Raw genomic sequence first — 17,736 nt, 5'->3', positions numbered from 1 at the left:
ATGTTGGCAAGGATGTGGAAAAAGGAGAAGCCTCCTACATTGTTGGTGGGAATGCAAGCTGGTGGAGCCCCTCTGGAAAACAGTATGGAGATTCCTCAAAAAAATTGAAAATAGAGCTACCCTACAATGCAGCAATTGAACTACTGGGTATTTACCCTAAAGATACAAATGTAGTGATCCAAAAGGGCACGTGCACCCAAATGTTTCGAGCAGGAATGTCCACAATAGCCAAACTATGGAAAGAATCTATATGGAAAGATGTCCATCAACAGATGAATGGATAAAGAAGTGGCATATTTATACAATGGAATACTATGCAGCCATCAAAAGAAATGAAATCTTGCCATTTGCAACGATGTGGATGAAACTAAGGGTATTATGCTGAACAAAATAAGTCCATCAGAAAAAGACAATTATTATATGATCTCCCTGATATGAGGAATTTGAAAGGCAGAGTGGGGGTTTGGGGGGTAAGAAAGGAAAAAATGAAACAAGAAAGGGTCAGGAAGGAGACAAACCATAAGAAACTCTTAATCTCACAAAACAAACTGAGGGTTGCTGGGGGAAGGGGAGGAGAGGGGAGGGAGGCTATGGAGAGGGTAGCTGGGTTATGGATATTGGGGAGGGTATGTGTTATGGTGAATGCTGTGAAGTGTGTAAACCAGACAATTCACAGACCTGTACCCCTGGGGCAAATAATACATATATGTTAATAAAAAATTAACAAAGTTGAAATTTATAATTAGCTAAGTGTCTATCTCAAAAAGTTAAGCACATCAGAATAAACCCATAAAAATAGAAGGAAAAAATAGTAAATGTGAGAGCAGCAAGTAATAAAATAGAAAAGTGGTGACCTGGGTGGCTCAGTCAGTTAAGCATCCAACTCTTGGTTTCAGTTTAGGTCAGGATCTCAGGGCTGTGAGATCAAGCCCTGCATGAGGCTCTGGGCTTGACTTGAGGCCTACTTGAGATTCTTTCTTCATCCCTCTCCCTCCCTTTCTGCTCCTCCCTAACTCGTGCTTTCTCTCTCTCTAAAATAAATAAACAGAATCTTTAAAAAATAATAATAAATAATAATAAAATAGAAAATGGATTCACAATAGAAAAAAATGAACAAGGATTGTTTCTTTTCAAGGAATAATAAAATTGATTAACCACTGGCAAGACTTGTCCCACCTAAAAAAGAGAAGTCACAAATAATATCAGGAATGAAAGGCTACAAACACTATAGCTATTAAATAATAAAATGATACTATAAACAATTTTATGACAATAACTCAAAATTTAGATGAAATGGAAATTTTTTCATAGGGAAAAATATAATTTACTAAAACTTACTGAAGAAGAAATACAAAATCTGTGTTGTTTTATAACCAATCAATAAATTGAATCAATAGTTGAAAATCTTCAAAAAAGTCCAGACATCCAATGGCTTTACTAGTAAGATCTTTGAAAATTCAAGAAAGATATAATTCTACTCTTTTACAAACTTACCCAGACTACAGAAAAATAAAAAACACACAGAATTGTTCTATGAAAGCTGACATAACCTTAATTACCTGATCAATTGAGAAGGACAACACAGAAAGGAGAATAATAACCACAGATGTGACAACTATATACAAATACCATCAAACAAAATCTAGAATTATAGAAAATGTAAGAGAAGTTTTGTTTATTCCTGGATTGTAATGTTGTTTTAACCTTGAAAAATCAATCACTATATTTAACTATATTAACAGACTGAAGGACCTGCATCATATCAATGAATACAGAAAAAGCATATAACAAAAGTTAACATCCATTCCTGATGAAATGAACTAAAACAACCTCTTAGCAAAGAATGAAAACAGATGGGAACTCCCTTGATATTTAAAAATTATCTCAAAAAAGTCTACAATTCATATTAATGATAAAATGATTCCCTTCCAGATCAGGTCCAAGACCAGGGGACCTACAATCACCATTGCCAGTTGGCACTGATCTGGAGGTCAGTCAACAAGGACAGTGAGACAAAAAAAAGAAAAGTTATAAAGACTGAAAAGAGAGACACAAAACTGTTATTTGCAATCGATGTGAATGAAATACCTAGAAATTAGAATCTACAGATCAACTGTCAGAATTAATAACAGTTTAAGCAATGTTGCTGGATTCTTAATACATAGAAATCAACTGTATTTCTATAATGCTAGCAACAAATCAAAATGAAACGATTTAAAAGAAAATAACATTTACAGAAACATTTTAAAAAGTAACATGTAGGGGTGCCTGCATGGCTCAGACCACTGAGCATCTGATTCTTGATTTCAGCTCAGGCCATTATCTCAGGGTCCTGAGATAGATCCCCACGTCATGCTCCATGTTGAGCATGGAGTCTGTTTAAGATTCTCTCTCTCTCTCTGCCCCCTGTCCTCCCCCTACTCATGCTTTCTCTCTATCAAATAAATAATAAATTAATTACTTAATTTAATCATATAAAAAGTAGCATGTAGTCAGGAATAAATCTTTTTTATAAAAGATATACAAAACCACTAGGGCAAAATTGTTTTAATAAATGCAGCCATAAGGAAAAGCATGTTATTGAACTCTCAACCAAAAAACATACTTGAAAATCAAACAAGGGAATTAGTGATCTCATTGCAAAAGGGATAATCTAGAGAATTAGAAGTTACCAAAGGAAAGAGTGAGGAAAAACCGTAGGTTTTTCATTAAAATGTGTCCAATATATTAAAAGCCTTTTCAGGGCGCCTGGGTGGCTCAGTGGTTAGGCCTCTGCCTTCGGCTCAGGTCATGATCTCAGGGTCCTGGGATTGAGCCCTGAGTCAGGCTCTGTGCTCAGCAGGGAGCCTTCTTCCCCCTCTCTCTCTCTTCCTGCCTCTCTGCCTACTGGTGATCTCTGTCAAATAAATAAATAAAATCTTTAAAAATAGCAATAATAAAAAAAAAATAAAAGCCTTTTCAAATAAGAAAAAGATGATCATCGAGTTAGTTCTTCTGACATCACTTACATTTTCAAAAAATTTTAGCAGTATTTTAAAGCCCAAATTACCTTATGTTCTGCCGTTCTTGATCAACATATCTTATTTGTGATGCAAGCATTGTTTTGTGAACCTTAATTTCTTCGATTCGTTCTTCCATAGCTGTGTGTAACTGCTGTTTTCTTTTTTCCAGAGAAAGTACTTCTTCTGCCTTACTGTGAAGCATTTCTCGAGTACGTTTAACTTCAAGTTTTAAAAGATTATCTTCTATCATCAAATCCTATCAACATAACAAAATTGTCAGATACTTAAATTATTACTGTTATACACAAACAAAAATGCTTTCTTCTATTGCCACAAAAGTCAAACTTGAAAATACAACTTTTTCTAATTTGACCACTGACCAAGATAACTAGGATTAAATTTAGATTGCTCTCAGTGATAACTCTTGGTTTTTCTTCATATTTAAGAAACGGATTTATTCCAAGTCTTATAATTCAATTTGAAATTTAAGTTTTACTTAAAAAAAAAAAGGAAGATTCCCAAAATCTTAAAATACAATAAATATATATATATATATATATATATATATATATATGTATATGTGTATATATATATATATATTCCTATGGATGAAAATTTTTATATTCTAAACTAAATCTCACAAAATAACATGTAAATAAATTTCTATTCTAAACAATTCAGTCATGGATAGAGTACTGACAGAAGAGTACAAAAATAAATCACTTTTCAGAATAGAAAGTCCAGGAACAAACACTCCAGAACATAAGACTTTATTATTTCAAAACACAGCTTTGCAGTTGGAGAAAAGATTAGATCCCTACATCTCAAATGTACTAAAAAGATATTCCAGATTAATGAAAAATTTACTGTAAGAGATAATACCAATGCAGTTACTGAAATATTAAACATTTGTTTGATTTTTAGTATGACAAAGAAGTTTCTAAGTATAAAAATTATTTAGAGAAAAAGTAATTGATGTTAAAAAAAGTTTTTAATGTCAAAAATCTAAATAAAAATTTAAAGATAAATGGAAAAAATATTGATAATATGATAATATTTTTACATATGAAGGTCTTTTGCAAAGCAAAATATATATTAAAAAATATAAAACTTCTAATGGAAATATGGGCCAAGATAATAAACTAGAAATCCAAAAAAGAAAGATCATGGAATATAACATACATTTTTTTGAGAGGAAGAGAGCACACAGAAGTGGGGGTGGGGGTGGGGAGGGGGGCACAGAGGGAGAGGGAGAGAAAGAATCCTAAGTAGGCTCCATGCTCAGTGCAGAGTCCACATCCCACAACTCTGAGATCACAACCTGAACCAAAACCAAAAGTCAGACACACTTAACCCACTAAGCCACCCAGTCACACCTAAACATTTTTATTTAAACATAAATATTTTAAATTTTATGTTCAAACATCACGTTGTCACCAACTTAAAAAATATAGACTAATACAATGAAATACCATGTTTGCTCATCAAATTGACAACAATTTTATGAATTACAATATCCACACCTACTGATGATGAGTAAAATAGAACGCTCACACACTGCTGTGGGACTATTAGATGAACCCTCTAGAAGACAGTTTGGCTTGAAAATTAGTCTGGGGGCACCTGGGTGGCTCAATCAGTTGAGGGCCCAACTCTTGGGTTTCGGCTTGGGTCATGATTTCAGGGTCATGAGATCAAGCCCTGTGTGGAGCTTCCTACTCAGTGCAGAGTCTGCTTGGGAATCTCTCTTTCTCCCTCTGCCCCTCCCCTTGTTCATGCGTGCACTCTCTCGCTCTAAAATAAAATGAAATATTTTTTTAAAAAAATAGTTTTAAGACACTGAAAATATTCCTTCTTTTTGAACTGCAATTACATAGTTAGAAATTTCTCCTAACTCACTGAACAATTATACAACGACATATATGCACAGTATATGATAGTACTATATTTTCTTTAAGTGGGCTCCATACCCAAAGTGGAGCTCAAACTCATGACCCTAAGAACAAGTTGCATTCCACTGACTGAACCAGCCAGGTCCACCTGATAGTACCACTTAGAATAACCACACATTGGAAATAAATACATATCCAGAAAACAGGATATGGTTTAATGTTATGGAAACTCACATGCAATAAACTGTAGGAAGACTTTAAAAATAATTGTTAAAGAATACTTAATGTTTAATATTTAATGTTTGCCAACATACATGGAAATAGATAATATATTTAAAATTTCTTTAAATAATATATATAAAGTCAATTTTCTTCAAAAGACTAGAAGGAAATACTATAACTTTAACACTTTATCTTGTATACAGTGATTATAGTGAGTTATTTTCATCTTTATAGTTTGGTATATTTTTTAAATTTTCTATAATTAGCATTAAAATGTGTTTTTTAATATTACATACACATACGATTTACTGCACCTGTTTCAAAGCTCTGGTTTTATTAAGTTCTTTCTCTGATCTGTCATTGAAAAGGTTTAGTTCATTTATTTTGGTCATGAGGAACTGTTTTTCATCACAATTTTTACTATTTGACTTCTTGATAAAGTAAAGATCATTCTATAAAAAGGGAAAAGAGGTACATAAATATATATTTTAAAATAACATTAAATAAACATATCTTACATTAAATTATGTTCCATCAAATATTTATAATAATTGGATCTTATATCTCATACTTCATGCTCTAATGTTTCTAATATAATACACGTGAATATTCACATAGAAACATATTCCTTTTTATCACCTATTGATTTTTTGTATTTGGTTTTGTTTCAATAATTCTGCAAAATATTATGTATTGTTCAACCCAAATTATTGGGTGATTGCCATTTATGGGGAGAAATATGAAGAGGAAGCCAAGCATCATTTCAGTATACAGCTTACCTTTTGAAGTTCCTTACTTGATTCAACCCAAGTCACAGAAGGCAAAAACCTTCAGTCTAAAAAAGCATAGGGTTTTGGTTCCCAGTACAAGTTCTAGAATCAGATGGCCTTAATTACACATTAGTTATCTGACCCTGGTGGGCAACCTACTCTTCCTTAGTTTCCTCATTTCTAAAATGGAAATGGCAGTACCTACCTGCCTGGGCTGCTGTGAGGATTAGAGATGTTACTGTCAAAGAGTATCTACAACAGTGTTTGACACACAGAAGTGCCATGAATTTTTATTATTACTTAATTACATGTATAGTTATGTATTGCTAGTGAGAAAATGGTAGAAAAGTTCTAATTCCATCAGATGTGTAAGTGTGTCACACAGATCCATCAGATATCAGGTTCCTAGCTTTATAACAGCCTCCATCTCCCTACTCACCCAGACCTTGGAACAAGGTTTGTGCTCATAATCCCCTCTGGGAACCTAAAGCAAAAACTTTCTAGTTTCAAGACGTAGTTCTGTTCCTCTCTCTCCCTCTTTTACTCTCTCTTTCTCTCTGCCTCCCGCCTATGCCTCTCTCATCGCCTGTATTTCTCTTAGGTATGAAGCGAATTGCATTGCAGCAAGACTGCAAGAGGAATTTTTTTTGCGTGTATGATTTCCTAAAATCACACATAAAAGATGTGATTTCATAAAATTGACTTTTAGAATGAAAAAAAATTTAACTTAAGGTGATTTTCAACCAGAAGGAATTAGTTTCTATTATTCAAAGTATGAGATGGAATAGCACGGAAGAGGTAATGCAGAATGGCTTCACAATCTCATGGTACTACTGAGAAGAGCAGACCTTCATTAGAAGGTTAACTAGCTTTAATATCTTAAAAACGTCACTTGCATTTCTTGTAATTTATTTATCTCTCTAATAGGCATTAATAAAGAGATAAATAAATTACATTTAATGCTAGCATTAAAGAGAGAGGCATTAAGTACTATATAGCTGTATAATGGACAGAGCCCAAGTAGTTAAAAGGCAAAACACTAGAACTATTCCTACACAGCAAAACAGATACCATTCACAGCAGAGTCAAGAAATGTGCTTGCATGCAAATGTCACCCTCCTATCATTCAGCAGCATTCATATTCTTATCTTATTCTATGTAATTAAAACAATACCATTTATCGAACACCCCCTAAAAGCACTGTGTTAAGATACACATTGCTTCTAATTCTCCCAAATACCCTAAAATAATATCAAATATTTTCCTTCATTTAATAGATGAGTTAACTAGGGCTCAGTTAACTGGGGCTCAGAAAAGTTGAAATAGAAGTACTGAAATAAACTTTATACTCACAACCACTTGTTTTGGATTCCAAAATACATGTTCTTTTCCACAAAGTTAAGGAAACGGTTTTTAAACATTTCATCAGGAAACAAACTACTCCAAACCATAATTTTGTCATCTTAAATTTTTTTTAAAAAATTATTTTAAAAAAGTAAGAGCTCCCTTTCACCCTTGCAGTCCTGAAGGAATTCAGGGCAATCCTTCTTATAACCACTAGAGGACACCGATCACAAGCCTTTCAAACTGTAAATGACACTCCTATCTTTTGGGGTTATTCCATTCAGGTCCCTGAGCTCCTTTACTTACTCTCAGTTGAACTTTAAAATACGATTTATATTACACAGGCTCCCCTAACATAGGATTTATATGACTATAAACAGTAAAATACCGAAAGATGAAGAACATTTTTATCTTATTAACAAAATAGAATCATTCAAAAAATTGTAAGTAAAAAAATGAATAACAATAGATGACCCATAACGGTCATTTCAAAGATAAAGGGCAATCAAGATATTCTGGCAAAAACATAATAGAAAAAAAATTTATCAATGCTTTAAACCATGTACTGTTTAAGAGTATTTTGAAGTCCAGTGGGCTAGGCATCAAATCCTAGCACTCCATGTACTAGCTGTGTACAGCTTGGTTACATGTGTAACCATGGACAAGTTACTTGATTTGTGACACGAGTATTAATATCTCCCTCACAAGACAATGATAAAGATTAAATGAGATAAAATACTCAAAGCATATAATATACTTAACATATAGTAAATGCATAATCAATGGTAATGCTATATTCTCGTAGTCAGTATAGAAACATGAACATTAATTCATACATTTGTTATATATGCAAGTAGCTTGGCAATCATCCTATCCAAGCATGGTCTTAGAACCATGTTGACTTAAAACAGAATAACTAATGACTGGGATATTTGAAGCATTAAAAGTATTTTGGTTAAGTTACATGAAGTTTCTTGATCTGTGTTTCCAAAAGGCCAAATGTAGATTTTTTCTCTTCCAAAATCTTTTTAAGTTCAACAATTTTTGTTTCAAGGGCTTGTTTTTCTTCTGAATTAATTTCTCCTTTTAACCGTGACATTCGGCGTTCCACTTGTTGAATGTAAAAATCCTGTTGCATTATTTTAAAAACAGATAATGAGAAATAGACAGTTAAAACCATTTCTATAAATGTAAAAACACAATAAACACTTTCTTAAAGTTTAGTCTTAAGTGTCATCATTTATTAAAGTCACTTTAATTCATCAGTAATTTATAGTGTAAAATCCTTCTTAGCTCTAAGCAGAGAAATAGCAAACCATTCCTCAACAATCTAGTGCATGATAATGACATAAAAGTAGGTAATCTTCTGAAAATATAAGAAGTCAGCTAGGAGGATATTCACCATACTACTAGGATGAAACCTCAGTAAAACCACTGGATTTATACAGACATGGATTTTTGAGGACCCATTTTCTAAGGGATACAAAAAAAGTCATAAATTGTTAGCCATGGATAGCTCAAATATGGTGAACTTCCAATGAATTATTTTTAAAAGAATACTTCAGCATCTGTAATTTTGAGAAACTAATACATTAGATAAGGAAATTGAGATGTAGAGAGGGATGATATTAAAGAATTAACATGAGACAAAATATATAAATGAAACATATAAGTGAAAACTTCCAAAGTGCTTTTAAACTATTAGTTTACGGGCAGGGGTAGGGAAGCCCATGTTTGCATGACTAAGACTCAACATACAGTTTTTCCAGGTTTCAGATATCTCACTCCTTGTTTTGTTTTACTCCAGGCCCAATTGGCCCAGGTTCTTCTAAAGCATGGTTGTTTCTCACTAGAATTGTCTATCCTCTCACCTGTTCATTTCAGATCAAGAAAAAAATAGCTTTTAAGGCTCCCTTACCTTACTGCTGACCAAACGTGATATCCCATTTCAACATTTGTCTATCGCTCCAAGAATGCCTTAAAAATCTTTGCTTTTTCAGGACACTATGGTATCTTAACCATCACAACTATAACAAATCAATATGGAAGACATTCATAAGATTAATATCTACCTGACTGTACATAATTTCTTGCTGCTTCAAGGTTTCAAAATCCAGTTTATGTAACTGATGGTTGAGGTGCTTTAGAGAAGACCGAGTTCCTTCGATTTCTGATACAACAGCTTTTTCTTTCATTGTCTCAGTCTGTAATTCCTGAACTTTCTTAAATAGCACCTCTTTCACTATGTTCAACTGAACTTCCACTTCCTGGTGATAAGAATAATAGTGATCAATGAAATTATAGTAGCTTAAAATCTTTTATTTTATGAACATTATAATTTCAGGGGTCATAAGTTAATCCCCGCCAACATTTTTTAGCCTTTAAAAATATAAGAATGCCCTTCCCACAATTTCAACAAATCTCCAACATTTCTTATAGTCTACTCTCTTCCAGTACCTTGATCTGTCATCTTAATTCTATACCATGTCACCCTGACCTTAGAACTTGGCCATTCCACTGGTTTCCTTAGAAAATAAAATATACCAGAGACATACAACTTTCAAGTTCACAGAATTTGCTGAAGTCTTGAGGCTGTTACAGGAAAGAAATCATATCATGCAATCTCCCACCTTATTCTGGGCACTATCCAGTGGTGAGCAGGTGAATGTTTATCCACCAGTTTTCCAAAGGATGGGAGGTTAGGGGGAAGAAGCTGATTTTTCATTGTATAAATATTCCCACTATGGCCAATTTCAAACCACTAACATGATTCCGTTAAATGCAGAGTTGGGAAGAGAGGCAGTAGCAAACCATTACATAGCATTTCCACTATACAGATATAATAAATGTAAGTAATCTTAAGAGCATAAATAGATAATAGTAAAATCTAGTAAAATAATTTTGAAGTGATGAGTGTGGAGTACTTATTTTACTTCATTTTGAATGTTATATATTTAATTATAAGTCTAAATAACTTAATTTTTAATAGTAGCTATGTTAGCAGCTGACTTGCAAAATTCCAGGAAATTCAACTATCATTCGTTTTGAGCTGGTAAGTGCTGGTCCCAACATGCTACTGGCACTACCCTTTATTCACACCTTGTCTCCAGTTGGCCTCCCTACATGTGCAGCCTTCTAGGAAACAAAAACCAGTCCTCCATTCCCACTCCTCATTTCTTAAGAGGCAGATCTGTCTTGACCTCAGGGTTTCATGACCATGTGTTCTAGGCTTCAAATAGATCTCCCATGCCAAGCAAGATCTGTTGAAAGTTATCATTTTAAATGTTGAAATAATTTCCCTCTGTGTTCTTACACCCAGATAAGCCTATTTCCTTTTGGCAACAAATGACCCTCAATATGAAAAAAAAAAATCTGTGACTGGCACATTTAAATTTTGACAAATTAAAAAACAATATAATCTTAAGAATGCTTTTTTATATATAATGGACAATTTTCATTTGTTTTAAGACCTTCTCAAAGACTGTCTGGCAGTTTTAAAGTCAGTGCTTGGTAGTATAACAGAGTACACTTCCAAAACTATAGGTTAGGATTTTTCCAAACAAAAACCAACACCTACAAAAACCAAGATTATGAATAAAATGCTGCTATACATGCTGCCATAATGAACGGCAGCACACATGCTGCCAATCCCATTTTTTCTAATTAAGCTAATTTCTTCAAAAATGTCACCAGTTTTTAATGTCATCATCAAAGGTCTACTTTATATGGATTTCAGTCTTTATAGACTTCTAATAAGTTCTAATACTGTCCTATTACATGTGCTATAAAAACTCATGCCTTAGGGGGAAAAAACCAACTTTTTAAAAAATAATGTGATTTATACTCATATACCACTCAAGTCGTGACTTCATTATTAAGGGATTTTAAACATTGAACAGCACACCGAAGAAGCTTGATTCCATCCAACAATAAGTGAAACCATATTTGATATTTATCAAATGGAGGATATTGCCATGATATTACTCAGAAAAAGAGTAAAAGCAAGAAGTAGTATAAACAGTGTCAGAACACAGAAGTCACTTCAAAGTTTTCAAAGAGGAAATGATGAACCAGCCTTGTCCAGTTCCTCAAAAATTGGCCTAAATGTTACCAAGATGCCAAAGACATTCCAACAGAGTTAAGAGAGTAGAACACTTAAGAGTCCATTTACCTATAAATGGTGCCAGACCATCAGAGATAACATATGATAAAGAAATACAGGGAAGGAATGTAGACCATTGGGGGAAATTCGATCACAAAGAAAGGAAAGAAGAAAGAAAGAAAGAAAGGAAGGAAGGAAGGAAGGAAGGAAGGAAGAAAGGAAGAAAGAAAGAAAGAAAGAAAGAAAGAAAGAAAGCGAACAGTAAGGGTAGAAATCAATTTTAAAATATGGGCATTTTTCAAGGTACCTCCGCAATATAAGAGCACATATAAGAATGGCAAGCAGAGACACACCAGGCATTGGGAAGGCACAAGATTACAGGTAGAGGGCTACTTGTGAAAGAAGACATCCAAGTCAAATGTCGAAAGTGAAGCAAAAGGAGAAAGAGAAGCTTTAAGATAGAAGGCCAGAAAAATCCTTAGAAGCCACACACAAAGAGGGGTCCAACAACTCAAAATCTTGATAACAAATGTGATCACACCAGAAAGCAGAGCCTCTTAAAAGACCTCCTACTCCCTGACTGCAAGAGTCTAATTCACTATTGCAAGATTCACTGTGACTCTTAAGAACTAAAACTAAACTTTACCTTTACATTTTTTTCCTCCTCCCTTAGCATATCTTCCAAATTGGTAGCTTTCTCTTCTACAGACATTGTTTTCTCAGTTATCTGCTTTAATTTTTTTCTCACAATCTGATTATGATTTTTAATTTTCTGTAACCTAGAGAGAGTTTAAGAGGAAAGACAGAAAACATATCTAAAAAGTAATACAAACAAGAAACAGTTTATCCTAAGATTTCTTCATATAACGTGAAGGTGTCTTTTGCCATAAACCTATTCATTACCTTTCTGTGACCTTTCTGTAAACCTTATATATTTATTAAACATATATTTAATAGATCATAAAAATATTGTTCCTAAGCCTTTACAAAGAAAAACCCAGAAAAAACTTTTTTTCAAGTTTAATCATTTAGCAGCTATCAGTTTACAATTATTAACAAGAGCTTAAATATTTGATAATTTTTCTAGAAGTAGTCAAGAACTAGGGTGCCTGAGTGGTTCAGACATTTAATGTCCAACTCTTGATTTCGGATCCAGGTGTGATGTGAGGGTCGTGAGATTGAGCCCTGCATCTTGTCCCTCTCCTTCGGCTCCTCCCTCTACTTGTTCTCTCTCTTTCTCTCCAATAAAAAAATAAAATCTTAAAAAAATAGAAGTAGTCAAGAACCGTAAACATATTTAAATATCTTTTTTCTTACCTTGCTGTTTCTTCATGAATGTCCTTCTTTATTTTGGAAATATTTCTCCTTATACCTTCTAAATCACTGGAACTTCTATTCACAGTGGCTTTTAAAGAATCCAGCTATTCATTAGTTAACACACAGAAATTAAATTTTTATTCTACATCTTATAAATTAATTTCATTTTTGAGAAGTTCTATTCTGAACATGTTAGTTTTTAACCTACATCACAACCATAAATACAGTGGCCATGTTGCTGTAAAACGTATTAACAGCTTCTCTTTTTGATTTGTATTATATTCTGGATGGCTTATAGCATGATAACGGCAAATTACAGACTCTACATAGATGTATTAAAGGTACATAGAGCAAAAGCATCACAGTATTGGATTTTGGCAATGATTTCTTGGATATGATAGGCAACAAAAGAAAAAAAGACAAACTGGACTTCATCAAAATTTAAAACTTCTGTGCATCAAAAGACAGTATCAACATAGTTAAAAAGCAGTCCAAAAATGTAGAAAATAATTGCAAATCATATACCTGATAAGGGATTAATATCTAGAATATGTAGATAATTTCTAAAACTCACCACCACCACCACCACCAAAAAAAAACAAAAACAAAACAAACAAACAAAAAAACCAAACTGATCCAAAAAATGAGTGAAGGACTCAAATAGACATTTCTCCAAAGAAGATATACTAATAGCCAATAAACTCATTAAAAAAAAAAAAAAAAAAAAGCTCAACAGCATCAATCCTTAGGGAAATGCAAATCAAAACCATAATGAAATACCACCTCATACCCTTCCATGAGAATGGCTGCTACCAAAAAAAGAAAAGAACAAGTATAGGCGATAATGTGAAGAAACAAATATTTGTGCACTCTTGGTGAAAATATAAAATGGTACAGCCACTACAAAAAGTATGCTGGTCCCTCAAAAAATTAAAAACATAATTACCATAATTATCATCCAGGAATTCTGAGATAATTGTACACCATGTTCATAGCAGCATTATTCACAATAGCTAAAACATGGCAGCAACCCAGATAAACAGAGAAGCAAAATGTTTTATATATATATAATATATATATATATTATATATACATATAATGGAATAGTATTTAGCCTTAAAAAGTAACGAAAATTTGACATCTACAACACCATAGATAAACCTTGAGAACATTATGCTAAGTGAAAAAAGTGAAATAAGCCAGTCAAAAAGAGAAATACTGTCTGATTTCATGTGTATGAAGTACTTAGAGTAGTCTCATAGAGAGAGAAAGTAGAATGGTAGTTACTAGGAGCTGGGCGGAGGTGTAGAATGGGGAGTTAGAGTTTTTTTTTTGTTTTTTTTTTTTTTTTTTTTTTAAAGATTTCATTTATTTATTTGACAGAGAGAAATTACAAGTACACTGAGAGGCAGGCAGAGAGAGAGAGAAGGAAGCAGGCTCCCTGCTGAGCAGAGAGCCCAATGCGGGACTCGATCCCAGGACCCTGAGATCATGACCTGAGCCGAAGGCAGCGGCTTAACCCACTGAGCCACCCAGGCGCCCGGGAGTTAGAGTTTAATTAGTATGTGGTTTCAGTTTTACAAGAAGAAAAGAGTTACAGAGATTAATGGTGGTGATGGTTGCATAACATTGGGAATTTAATACCACTGAACTGTATGCTTGAAAATGATTCGGATGGTAAACTCTATTCTATGTGTACTTTATCTCAAATTTTTAAAAATATGTTATTGATTTATTTGGGAGACAGAGCGAGAAAGAGAACATGGGCAGGCAAAAGGACAGAGGGAGAAGCAGATTCCCCACTGAGCAGGGAGCTCAATGCAGGGCTTGATCCCAATACTCTGGGATCATGTTCTGAGCTGAAGGCAGAAATTTAACTGACTGAGCCACCCAGCTGCCCCTAGTTCATCTCAATTTTAAAATTTAGAGAAAAGAAATGAAGTACTGATGCATGCTACGACATGGATAAACCTTGAAAATATCATGTAAATAAAATAAAAATGTCCAAAATAGGCAAATCCATAGAGACAGAAAGTAGATTAACAGTTCCCAGAAAAAAAAAAAAAAAAAAACAGTTGCCAGGGCTGGGCTGGAGGAGGGAAGTAGAATGATTTTTAATGGGTAAGGGATTTTTTTTTTTTGAAAGACAAAGATAGCCTAAAATTAGATAGTGGAGATGGTGGCATATTCTATGTAATATTCAAAAACCAGTAAATTATATATTTTAATTTTTAATATTTTTATTTTTTATTTTTTTTTAAATATTTTATTTATTTATTTGCCAGAGAGAGATCACAAGTAGGCAGAGAGAAGCAGGCAGAGAGAGAAAGGAGGAAGCAGGCTCCCCGCTGAGCAGAGAGCCCGATGTGGGACTCGATCCCAGGACCCTGAGATCACGACCTGAGCCGAAGGCAGCGGCTTAACCCACTGAGCCACCCAGGCGCCCAATATTTTTTATTTTTTTATAAACATACAATGTATTACTACCCCAGGTGTACAGGTCCATGACTCGCCAGATTTATACACTTCACAGCACTCACCATAGCACATGCCCTCCCCAACGTCCATAATCCCATCACCCTCTCCCTACCCCCCGGCCAGCCTCAGTTTGTTTTGTGACATTAAGAATCTCTGATGATCGGGAGGGAGACAAACCATCAGAGATTGTCTCCCTCCCGATCGTATCTTGTTTCATTTATTCTTTTCCTACCCCCAAACCCCCCACGTTGCATCTCCACTTCCTCATATCAGGGAGATCATATGATAGTTGTCTTTCTCTGACTGACTTATTTTGCTAAGCAAAATACCCTCTAGTTCCATCCATGTCATCGAAAATGGCAAGATTTCATTTCTTTTGATGGCTGCATAGTATTTCATTGTATATATATATACCACTTCTTTATCCATTCATCTGTTGATGGACATCTAGGTTCTTTCCATAGTTAGGCTATTGTGGACATTGCTACTATAAACATTCAGGTTTGCATGTGCCCCTTCAGATCACTACATTTGTATCTTTAGAGTAAATATCCAGTAGTGCAATTACTGGGTCATAGGGTAGCCCTATTTTCAACTTTTTGAGGAACCTCCATGCTGTTTTCCAGAGCGGCTGCAACAGCTTGCTTTCCCACCAAAAGTGTAGGAGGGTTCCCCTTTCTCTGCATCCTCGCCAGCATCTGTCATTTCCTGGCTTGTTAATCTTAGCCATTCTGACTGGTGTGAGGTGATATCTCATTGTGGTTTTGATTTGTATTTCCCTGATGCCGAGTGATGTGGAGCACCTTTTCATGTGTCTGTTGGCCATCTGGATGTCTTCTTTGAAGAAATATCTGTTCATGTCCTCTGCCCACTTCTTGATTGGATTATTTGTCCTTTGGGTGTTGAGTTTGCTAAGCTCTTTATAGATTTTGGATACTAGCCCTTTATCTGATACATTGTTTGCAAATATCTTCTCCCATTCTGTCAGTTGTCTTTTGGTTTTGTTAACTGTTTCCTTCCTGTGCAAGACTTCATCTTGATGAAGTCCCAATAGTTCATTTTTGCCCTTGCTTGCCTTGTGTTTGGCAATATTCCTAGAAGAAATTGCTGCAGCTGAGGTTGAAGAGGTTGCTGCCTGTGTTCTCCTCAAGGATTTTGATGGATTCCTGTCTCACATTGACGTCCTTCATCCATTTTGAGTCTATTTTCATGTGTGATGTAAGGAAATGGTCCAGTTTCATTTTTCTGCATGTGGCTGTCCAATTTTCCCAATACCATTTGTTGAAGAGACTGTCTTTTTTCCATTGGACATTCTTTCCTACTTTGTCAAAGATTAGTTGACCATAGAGTTGAGGATCTATTTCCAGGCTCTCTATTCTGTTCCACTGATCCATGTGTCTGTTTTTGTGCCAGTACCATACTGTCTTGATAATCACAGCTTTGTAATAGAGCTTAAAGTCTGGAATTGTGATGCCACCAACTTTGGATTTCTTTTTCAATATTCCTCTGGCCATTTGAGGTCTTTTCTGGTTCTATATAAATTGTAGGATTATTTGTTCCATTTCTTTGAAAAAAATGGATGGGATTTTGATAGGGATTGCATCAAATGTGTAGACTGCTTTAGGTAGCATAGACATTTTCACAATATATGTTCTTCCAATCCATGAGCATGGAACATTTTTCCATTTCTTTGTTTCTTCCTCAATTTCTTTCATGAGTACTTTATAGTTTTCTGAGTACAGATTCTTTGCCTCTTTGATTAGGTTTGTTCCTAGGTATCTTATGGTTTTGGGTGCAATTATAAATGGGATCAACTCGTAAATTTGTCTTTCTTCTGTCTTGCTGCTGGTGTATAGAAATGCCACTGATTTCTGTAGATTGATTTTAGATCCTGACTCTTTACTGAATTCCTGTACAAGTTCTAGCAGTTTGGAGTGGAGTCTTTTGGATTTTCCACATATAGTATCATATCATCTGCAAAGAGTGAGAGTTTGACTCCTTCTTTGCTGATTTGGAAGTCTTTAGCTTCTTTTTGTTGTCTGATTGCTGAGGCTAGGACTTCTATACAATGTTGAATAGCAGTGGTGATAGTGGACATCCCTGCTGTATTCCTGAACTTAGCGGAAAAGCTCTCATAGGGTAGCTCATCTCTTATTATAGTCTTTGGCTTATTATAATAAGCTCATCTCTTATTATAGTCTTTGGCTTAAAATCTCCATTGAGATTGATATTTACGGTGCGTTTTCATAGATGGCTTTGACAATATTGAGGTATGTGCCCTCTATCCCTACACTTTGAAGAGTTTTGATCAGGAAGGAATGCTGTACTTTGTCAAATGCTTTTTCAGCATCTATTGAGAGTATCAAATGGTTCTTATTCTTTCTTTTATTAATGTCTTGTATCACACTGATTGATTTGCGGATGTTGAACCAACCTTGCAGCCTTGGAATAAATCCCACTTGGTCATGGTGAATAATCCTTTTAATGTACTGTTAGATCCTATTGGCCAGTATTCTGGTGAGAATTTTTGCATCTGTGTTCAAGAATATTGGTCTGTAATTCTCTTTTTTGATGGGATCCTTGTCTGGTTTTGGGATCAAGGTGATGCT

At 34.5% G+C, this 17,736-nt stretch overlaps 1 protein-coding gene across 1 annotated transcript in view; it reads right to left on the bottom strand.

Moving 5' to 3' along the window:
- Positions 1–17,736, bottom strand: part of CCDC39 (coiled-coil domain containing 39) — a 52,611-nt gene that overhangs the window by 16,082 nt on the left and 18,793 nt on the right. The window contains exons 8-13 of the mRNA XM_059388048.1: positions 12,650–12,753; positions 11,979–12,111; positions 9,303–9,497; positions 8,195–8,359; positions 5,431–5,568; positions 3,050–3,258 (exon numbers count right to left, since the gene is read on the bottom strand). Coding sequence (XP_059244031.1) covers positions 3,050–3,258; positions 5,431–5,568; positions 8,195–8,359; positions 9,303–9,497; positions 11,979–12,111; positions 12,650–12,753 — 944 coding nt within the window. The remainder of the gene's footprint in view (positions 1–3,049; positions 3,259–5,430; positions 5,569–8,194; positions 8,360–9,302; positions 9,498–11,978; positions 12,112–12,649; positions 12,754–17,736) is intronic.

This window comes from Mustela nigripes, chromosome 2, assembly GCF_022355385.1.
Source record: "Mustela nigripes isolate SB6536 chromosome 2, MUSNIG.SB6536, whole genome shotgun sequence".
NCBI lineage: Eukaryota > Metazoa > Chordata > Mammalia > Carnivora > Mustelidae > Mustela > Mustela nigripes.
The sequence above is the reverse complement of the archived record's forward strand: the minus strand, read 5'-3'. Positions and strand labels throughout refer to the sequence as shown.